This window comes from Salvelinus sp. IW2-2015, linkage group LG12 (assembly GCF_002910315.2).
Source record: "Salvelinus sp. IW2-2015 linkage group LG12, ASM291031v2, whole genome shotgun sequence".
Classification (NCBI taxonomy): Eukaryota; Metazoa; Chordata; class Actinopteri; order Salmoniformes; family Salmonidae; genus Salvelinus; species Salvelinus sp. IW2-2015.
Window position 1 is genome coordinate 13126905 of NC_036852.1, and position 9360 is coordinate 13136264.

The following is a 9360-nucleotide window of genomic DNA, read 5'->3' on the forward strand; positions in this document are numbered from 1 at the left end:
TGTACATATTCCTATTCATTCCTTTACACTTGTGTGTATAAGGTAGTTGTTGTGGAATTGTTAGGTTAGATTACTTGTTAGATATTACTGCATGGTCGGAACTAGAAGCAAAAGCTTTTCCCTACACTCGCATTAACATCTGCTAACCATGTGTATGTGACAAATAAAATTTGATTTGATTTGACAAGTACTAGAAACAGTAGAATTCTATGAAATATTGGGGACACCAGGCCTGGTTTTCATAGCTGATTTTGAAAAGGTTTTGATAAAGTACGACTGTTAAAATGTTAGCTGTTAAAATTACATCCAACAATAATATTAAGGGATTAGAAATCCATAGTTTAAAAACAAAGGTGTCATTGTACGCTCATTTCAGTTTATCGGTGATTGTCACACCCTGACCATAGCCCTTGGTTCTCTATGGTGTTGTAGGTCAGGGCGTGACTAGGGGGTGTTCATTGTACGCTAAAACCACAATTATAATCCCTCCACGGCCTCTTAGAGGATCTAGATACTTTTGGATACCTCTGGATTAAAACCCAATTATGATAAGTGTACTATATGATAAAGTGTACTATATATATTACATATTGGATCACAAAAAATTTCAAATTTTACATTACCATGTAGTTTACCAATAAAATGGTCTGACGGGGATGTGGACGTACTCGGTATAAAATCCCAATAGAAAGACATCTCACTCAAATACATTTGTATAGAAAGTTAGCAAAAATAGATAAGATCTTTCTACCATGGAAAGGAAAATACCTGTCTATTTGTGGAAAAATCACCCTGATGAACTCTTTAGTCATATCACAGTTTATCTATTTGCTTATGGTTTTGCCTACACCTAGTGACCTCTTTTTTTAAATTATATGAACCAAAAAATATTCAATTTTATTTGGAATGGCAAGCCAGAACATTTTTTAAGGGCCTATTTATATAACGAATATGAATTCGGAGGGCAGAAATGATTATACACTGCTCCAAAAAATAAAGGGAACAATTAAACAACACAATGTAACTCCAAGTCAATCACACTTCTGTGAAATCAAACTGTCCACTTAGGAAGCAACACTGATTAACAATACATTTCACATGCTGTTGTGCAAATGGAATAGACAAAAGGTGGAAATTATAGGCAATTAGCAAGACACCCCCAATAAAGGAAGGAGTGGTTCTGCAGGTGGTGACCACAGACCACTTCTCAGTTTCTATGCTTCCTGGCTGATGTTTTGGTCACTTTTGAATGCTGGCGGTGCTTTCACTCTAGTGGTAGCATGAGACGGAGTCTACAAACCACACACGTGGCTCAGGTAGTGCAGCTCATCCAGGATGGCACATCAATGCGAGCTGTGGCAAGAAGGTTTGCTGTGTCTGTCAGCGTAGTGTCCAGAGCATGGAGGCGCTACCAGGAGACAGGCCAGTACATCAGGAGACRTGGAGGAGGCCGTAGGAGGGCAACAACCCAGCAGCAGGACCGCTACCTCYGCCTTTGTGCAAGGAGGAGCAGGAGGAGCACTGCCAGAGCCCTGCAAAATGACCTCCAGCAGGCCACAAATGTGCATGTGTCAGCATATGGTCTCACAAGGGGTCTGAGGATCTCATCTCGGTACCTAATGGCAGTCTGCTTTTCTGATGTATCAAATACTTATGTCATGCAATAAAATGCAAATTCATTACTTAAAAATCATACAATGTGATTTTCTGGATTTTTGTTTTAGATTCCGTCTCTCACAGTTGAAGTGTACCTATGATAAAAATTACAGACCTCTACATGCTTTGTAAGTAGGAAAACCTGCAAAATCGGCAGTGTATCAAATACTTGTTCTCCCCACTGTATATATCTCATATTGGTCATGGCTCGTGGCGCAGCAGTCTAAGGCACTGTATCTCATTGCAGGTGGCATCACTATAATCTCTGGTTCAAATCCAGGCTGTATCACATCCGGCCGTGATTGGGAGTCCAATTGGGCGGCGCAAAAAACCCAGAGTCATCTCGGTTTTGCCGGGTAGGCCGTCATTGTAAATAAGAATTAGATCTTAACTGACTTGCCTAGTTAAATAAAGGTGATTTTTTTGTGCAATTTTGTCATGTGTTTTGTAAATATTCATTCACATTTGTGGTGCCACTAAATAAACAATGACTTATTTAAATCAATATTGCCAATATTTGTATTATTACTAAAATACGGCCTTATGGTGCACCCCTTTTCCACATTAGGCACGGCCTCATGGCGCACACCAATATCAAGGTGTACATGGGCTTATTTATATAATGAATATGAATTCGAGGGGGCAGAAATTATTATATATGAAAGCTTTAGAGTTAAGAATTGTGTGTGTGTGTTCAATTATTTGTGACTTTGTGGCATTTAAAGCATATTTCACTTTAGAAGCAATAGGATTTGAAGCAATACCCCACCAGTGCGTGGTCAACTATTTCAGCACCGTTTCGCGCTACTCTGAGACCCTCGAGCGCCAGAGAGAGGGAGCGGGAGCAGGCATGACAGTTTCACCTGTCTTGTCCTTGTCTCCATCCCCCTCCAGGTTTCACCCATATCCCCCATTATCCCAAGTGCATTTATACCTCTGATTTCGGTTTGTCTGTTGCCAGTTCGTTTGGTCCGTCAAGCCTACTAGTGGTTCCCCTTGCYCCTGTCTTGTTCCTGTTTTCTAGTTTTTGACCATTCTGCCAGCCTGTCCCTGAGCCTATCTGCTGTTCTGTACCTTGTCACACCACCCTGGATTATTTACCTCTGCCTGCCCTGACCCCGAGACTGCCTGCTATTCTGTACCTTATGGACTCTGGTCTGGATTACTGACCTCTGCCTGCCCTTGACCTATCGCTTTGCCTGCCCCCTGTCTAGTAATAAACTTTTGTTACTTCGACACTGTCTGCATCTGGGTCTTCTCCTGAAACGTGATTGCTATAAAATACCATAACATACCAAGAACGAACATTGAGCTTACCCTTTGTCAGGTTGTTTTTCTGATCAGAAAATGGGGGCATCCAAAGGAATCTTACAAAAAAAGCAGATATAACTTGAAGTTTCTCTCTTCACTTTGTATCATTGTTGTCACGCCCTGACCTTAGAGATCCTTTTTATGTCTCTATTTTTGGTTTGGTCAGGGCGTGAGTTGGGGTGGGCATTCTATGTTGTGTGTTCTATGTTTTCTGTTGTGTGTCTGCACCAGCCAGAACTGTTTCGGTCGTTCTCTTTGTTATTTTTGTTATTTCAGTGTGTTATTTTTGTTATTTCAGTGTTCATTAAATAAATATGGACACGTACCACGCTGCACCTTGGTCCTCTCCTTCCAACAGCCRTTACAATTGTTTCTTAATGCTCTGTCTTGACCTGGTCCTGTATTAAGTAGACTACATTTACATAAGATGGGTAAATAGGAAAAACAAATGATAATTTGCTATGCAAATATAGGCCTTTATTAAGAAAAGGAGGTGTGCAAATAAAATAGCTTTATTTGACATGTATCACCAGACAGCCTATGTAGACAAACAAAAACRTTCCGATTGAATACATAAACCGTGACTGTGCAGAACTAACATCAATGATACATTCCACAGAACAACCATATTTGTCCAAAAACATTTCAGGCTACATACCGTTAAATTCTTAAATGTAACCTAACCAATACACAACTAAAAGGTTGTTGAGAATTTATTCTGTTTGTAGACTTTGAACATACACGTTGTCAGGTTTTGGCCAGGACTGTTCAGGTTTTGGTCACTAGATGTCCCCATTGCACCTTTTTTGTACCTTTTGTTTTTTCCTTGCTCTAATTATTGTTTGCACCTGTGTGTCGTTCCCTTGTTAGTATTTAAACCCTGTGTGTTCCTCAGTTCTTTGCTCAGTGTTTGTATGTTAGCACCCAGCCCCAGCCCCAGCCTTGTTGTGAACATATATTTCTCTTATTGGATTTTCCAGAGGTTCTCTGGTTTAGTGCTTGTGTATTTTTGAGTAGTCTTTTGAGGTTTGTTTTTCCCTGCTGTTTTTWCCACTTTGTGGAGTTTCTTTGTATTTTGGAGGATATCCATTTTGTGCCTCTTGGCTTTATTTTTGGACGTGGTGGATTTATATTCTTTGCCTGAAGATCTTGTCCTTTTATTAAACCACCATCTCTAGTACTGCTGAGTCTGCCTCATCTTCTGGGTTCTGCCGACTATTAGTGACTGTTTCTCTCACCGGGTCCTGACACACGTCAAGTGTATTTTCTTTGCCTTTGAGCTGTTTATTCTGCCAGCAGACCGAAAACTGAAGCCATAGGGGTAAACTTTATTCCTGTTATGTTTAATGCTAGATAACAAAGGCTGAACATGACTGAATATTATTATTATTATTCAATAGGAGCTGAGTTGAAAATCGACAAACCTCAGATTTCCCACTTCCTGGTTGGATTTTTTCTCAGGTTTTTGCCTGCCATATGAGTTCTGTTGTACTCACAGACATCATTCAAACAATTTTAGAAACTTCAGAGTGTTTTCTATCAAGATATACTAATAATATGCATATTCTAGCTTTTATGGCTTTGTAGCAGCTGTTTACTCTGGGCATGCTTTTCATCCGGGCGTGAAAATATTGCCCCCTACCCCAAAGAAGTTAAGACATGTAGCTAGCTAGCTAAACAATTAACCATTATCCCAACTCATGACGTTACCACCCTGCATGAATCTGCAGGTAGCTAACCAACCAGGTTCAATGTTAGCTAGCTAACATTAGGCTATAACTAGTGGCTCTGAAATACAAATTATAAGATCATACACGTAACTTGTGGTGGAATATTCTAATCAGGTGAGAGAGACTCATTTCTTCAAACAATCATCTTTATTCAATATCGATTAATTACTGCAATAATGAAACTAGTCAACTCAACAGTCTTGACTGTTGAGCTGAGTATCCTACCCTTTACAGACCATGCTGTTCCTTACATAGCTGATACCAAGATTGCTTAGTCACCTCTCCCATATAGATTGGGGGCACCATAAGGCACCATGGGGGCACCATAAGCCATAAGGTGTTGTTTCCCAGATGCCAGGATAAGTAGGAACACTGATGCCTTTGTTCTGTTCCTCCAGGCTCTCTCTAGCTGGTGCAGTGTTTGAATGTAGTTTCAAAGAGCGGCTCAAGCGCATTCAGACAGCTAACGTTAGCTAGCTAACAGTACACAAACTTGAAATGAATCCATTTTTWATTTTTTWATTTTTTACGTTCAAGCGGCTCTCCTATGAAGTAGTGACCCGCGACATACGCCTAGTTTCATGAAACAGGTCACATATACATTATATGCAGATGACACAGTCCTGTTCTACTCAGTTAATACCACCGGAGAGTGTGAGGAGTCAGTCTCAAAAGACATCAAGAGGGTAGCAGCTTGGTTTGCTGACAACAAGCTCTCCTTACACCCTCAGAAGACCATGGCAATGCTGTTTGGCATCCCACAAAAGCTGAGATACACAGGCAAAAATATCACAATAACAGATTGACAAAACACTTATGAAGACGTAAACACCATAAAGTACCTGGGGATGTAGTTGGGCCTACACCTAACACTGGACTGAACACGCCAGCCTGGTCACAGGGAAACTAMTATCTGGATTATCTGGATTTGTCACTCTAAAAAGGGCAAGGGACTTCATCTTCAAGGATGAACAGCACTTTGAGATATCAGCTGATGTAAGAAGGGCTATATAAATACATTTGATTTGATTTGAATTTGATTTGATTATCCTGACAATTTAGCACCCATGATAAAACTCACCTGGACTACTGTGCCACAGTGTGGCTTTCCACCCTACATCATTGCAATAAGACCGGTCTTAACCAGTTACAGCGTATCATCAACAGGGTTGCTCGTATCATGACCGAGCATTCACGGAGGTAACACAGGTTAATTCTTACCGATTAAGATACAGATGAGAGGGGATGTAACCGAGTTGACAGTGTTATATATACAGACAGTGTTATATTCTCCCATCATGTCACATTTTTACACACACAGCTCTAAGACCATTCTGACCAAGTTAGTGAAGCGGGAAACACTGCTATATTGTTATTGTGTGTGCGGCTCGAGTGCCCAACCCTGGTTGAGAAGGACTATTGGCTCAGACCTCGCATCTACCGTCTCTTAAGCCACCAGCCAAGGCACGCACGGTTAGAATTTAAAAACCCAATTAAATCCATGTTTAGAGTTGTCTGACCCACAGGTCTACCTCTCTGTGCATTTGGGCCTCAAACTTTCTTGTGAAGGGCACTCTTTAGGGCTACAAGCTTTTTCCTATAGCCTAGAATAGGCTACAGGTGTTAATGAAAAGTTAACGGTATTCTACTACCTGAAATGTCTAATAAGAATAATAGGCCTATATCAATTGCTTAGGCTTTTGGGCTAATCCAACCATCAAATCCAACATTTTCCCAAAATAAATACACACTGTCACACTAAACGTAACTGTAGGCCTATAACCAACCTAATCTTTCTGCCATAACTCTAGGCCTCAATGGAAACAAAATGTAGGCCTATGCTGCTGGCAGAAATGGGTTAGGGTGCGTGTGAGCAAGCTTCTTTCATGGCATACACCTGCTAATTGGAAGAGTTCATTTATCCTGCGGGTGTTAACAGGTCCGTGCAGTCTGACTGGTGACAGATGGTCGTATTTCTTTTCAGCCACAATAGGGGAGGCACCCAGACGTCCAGTGAATCTAAATTGGAAACATCACGTGAAGCTTGAGGCCTTTTGCCGGAGTCTAGGTCCGCGACATGGCACGTGTCTGAGAAAGGGGCGGGCATTGATCCTACCGTTATCCACGCATGGATTTTATAAAGTGCATCCATTGGTGCACTGCACCATCAGTCAGCCTCAGCATCAATACTATAAAACTGCAGCATCTGAGGTTTGCAGACAGATTGAATCAGGACTTTTCAAAGGATATGGAACTCTTATAACAACATACTCTGCATTAAAAAGGTAATTATTTATAGTTTCTGTTAAGAATGTCTCTAATGTTAACTTTTTCTTGTCTGTAGACTGCTATTTGTGTTGGGTTCAAACATTACTCTGCTGGTGTTTTTTATGAAAACAATTGCAAAGGCACTTTATTAAGCGCAGGGATGATGCATAAGGATGATAATGACGTAAAGTACTAGTGCCCCATTCAGCCTACTATGCCTCATAACATGATTCATTGCCTGCATGGCTATTTGGCAGGTATTAATAGTTTAATCTGTCTAAGCTCAKATCATTCAGTTACAGAATCATACATGGGCGTTAGGATTTCACAGAGCCACACACATTTACCGCAGGTGTCTTTGTATCAGCAGTTTTGAACTGTGGAAGTAACTCTCCTTCTCTGCCCCAACAGAGGACAGCACCATGCCAGTGTCACAGCAGCATGTTTCCAAATGGACTGAGGGATGCCGCGCCACTCAGAACATGGAAACCGTAAATGGTGTGCACAAAACCATGAGTAAGGACGGCGACAATGACGACGAGGATGGATTCAACAGAATGGAAGAGAGTAACAACGATGACGAGCAGGGGGGAGAAGGAGGGTCGGGGCAAGAAGAGAGCCTTGATGATAGCCCAAAGAGGATTGGGACCAAGATAAAGAAAATTACAAAAGCCCGACAGAGGTTTAAGGTCCGGCGCATGAAGGCCAACGCGCGAGAAAGAAACCGTATGCACGGGCTCAATGACGCGCTTGAGATTTTGCGTAAAGTTGTACCTTGCTACTCGAATACTCAGAAACTCTCCAAAATAGAAACATTGAGGTTGGCAAAAAATTACATATGGGCTCTCTCTGAGATCTTGCAATCAGATGAATGTCCAGATTTGATGTTGTTCGTGCAGGCTCTATGCCAAGGACTGTCCCAGCCCACCACCAATCTAGTGGCAGGATGTTTGCAGCTCAACCCCAGGACGTTTTTACCGGAGCAGGTCCAGGACATCCCGTCTCAGGTGCACCAAACATCGACTGCGTCCTTCTCTTTGCACCCCTCCTACCCTTACCCKAGCCCGCCATATGGTACAATGGACAGCTCCCATATCCACCACGCCAAGCCCCACACTGTCGACAATGCGCTTGAGCCGWTCTTTGAAACTACATTCACAGACTGTACCAGCACCAGCCCCCGGTTCGAGGGACCCCTAAGTCCACCATTGAGCGTGAATGGRAACTTTTCCTACAAGCACGAGTCAACGGCAGAGTTCGACAATAACTTTGCCCTTTCCATACAATATGCAACTCAAGGTCTGGCGGGAGTACAATGTCTTCATCCTTTTTATGCAAGCTCATCAAAGCGCTTTGATATTCCCATGGACAACATTATGTCATTTGAGACTCATCACGAGAGGATGCTGAACGCTTAGCTCAATGCCAAACATTTTGTTTGATTACTCATGGACAGTGAATGCACTTGTAAATGATGTATGCATTTAATGTATTCGTTACTAACGTTAGTATGACATACAATTATACTGTTTCATTCTTCGCTGCAAACTTCTCGGTAGAAAGATCAAATGAGTCTGTGTTGCCCAACCCAATCATATACCAAGACCAATAGTTTGCATTCATCAAATAATTGTTACAACAAACAATAATGGAAATAAAAACATTTCTATATGTATGACTTTGTTTGTGTATTTCTCAACCAATTACTTATCCCTCTTTGTAATGATTGTGCTATCAATGTATACCATTAATTAGGCTACTCGCTGTTTTACCCAAGCATTAGCCTGCTAACAAGAACATTGTATGTGCTGTCCGGTGCTTCAATTAGAACATCGAATAATGTAGGCTAACTAACGATAATGGACATCCAGCTTTGTACTGGTACAAAATTAGCAAACATGGACTGACTGCACTGTTCAAAGGAAAAAATATGTCAATAGTCATCATCATGTCCTTCTCCTTTCAATGGGTCAATACTCTAGCTGCTCTGTAGTTGTTGGATTCTCATACATATTATGATTAGTCAATAATACAGTTACTTCATTTGTCATTAGCCTCTGACGTTCGCCTATCAATTACTCGTAGTCAAAACACAACAGGATACTGAACACAAAAAGACGCAACGTGTGGCCTTCCGCCACCATTCAAGCTTCAGACAGTGTCAGTAGACATCAGATCATGGGTTCAAATAGTATGTGTTTTCTTTCAGATACTTTAGCTGCACTTGATTGAGCATGCCAGGCATAATGGCACCAATGCAATAGTGACAAAACCCCACCCATCTGGCACTCCAGGCAGGTTCAATTATAACAAAGTATTTTAAATAAAGCAAATACTATTTGAACCCAAATGTGGACATGGATTACTATTAAAGTACTACTCAACCTAAAACAAT

General features: G+C 41.3%; 1 protein-coding gene across 1 annotated transcript; it reads left to right on the plus strand.

Moving 5' to 3' along the window:
• The first annotated feature begins 6918 nt into the window (after window positions 1–6918).
• LOC111971148 (neurogenic differentiation factor 1) lies at window positions 6919–8466 on the plus strand. The gene is made up of 2 exons (XM_023997937.2): window positions 6919–6982; window positions 7377–8466. The coding sequence occupies exon 2, from the start codon at window positions 7388–7390 to the stop codon at window positions 8381–8383; it is 996 nt and encodes a 331-aa protein (XP_023853705.1). The 5' UTR covers window positions 6919–6982; window positions 7377–7387; the 3' UTR covers window positions 8384–8466.
• Window positions 8467–9360: the final 894 nt, after the last annotated feature.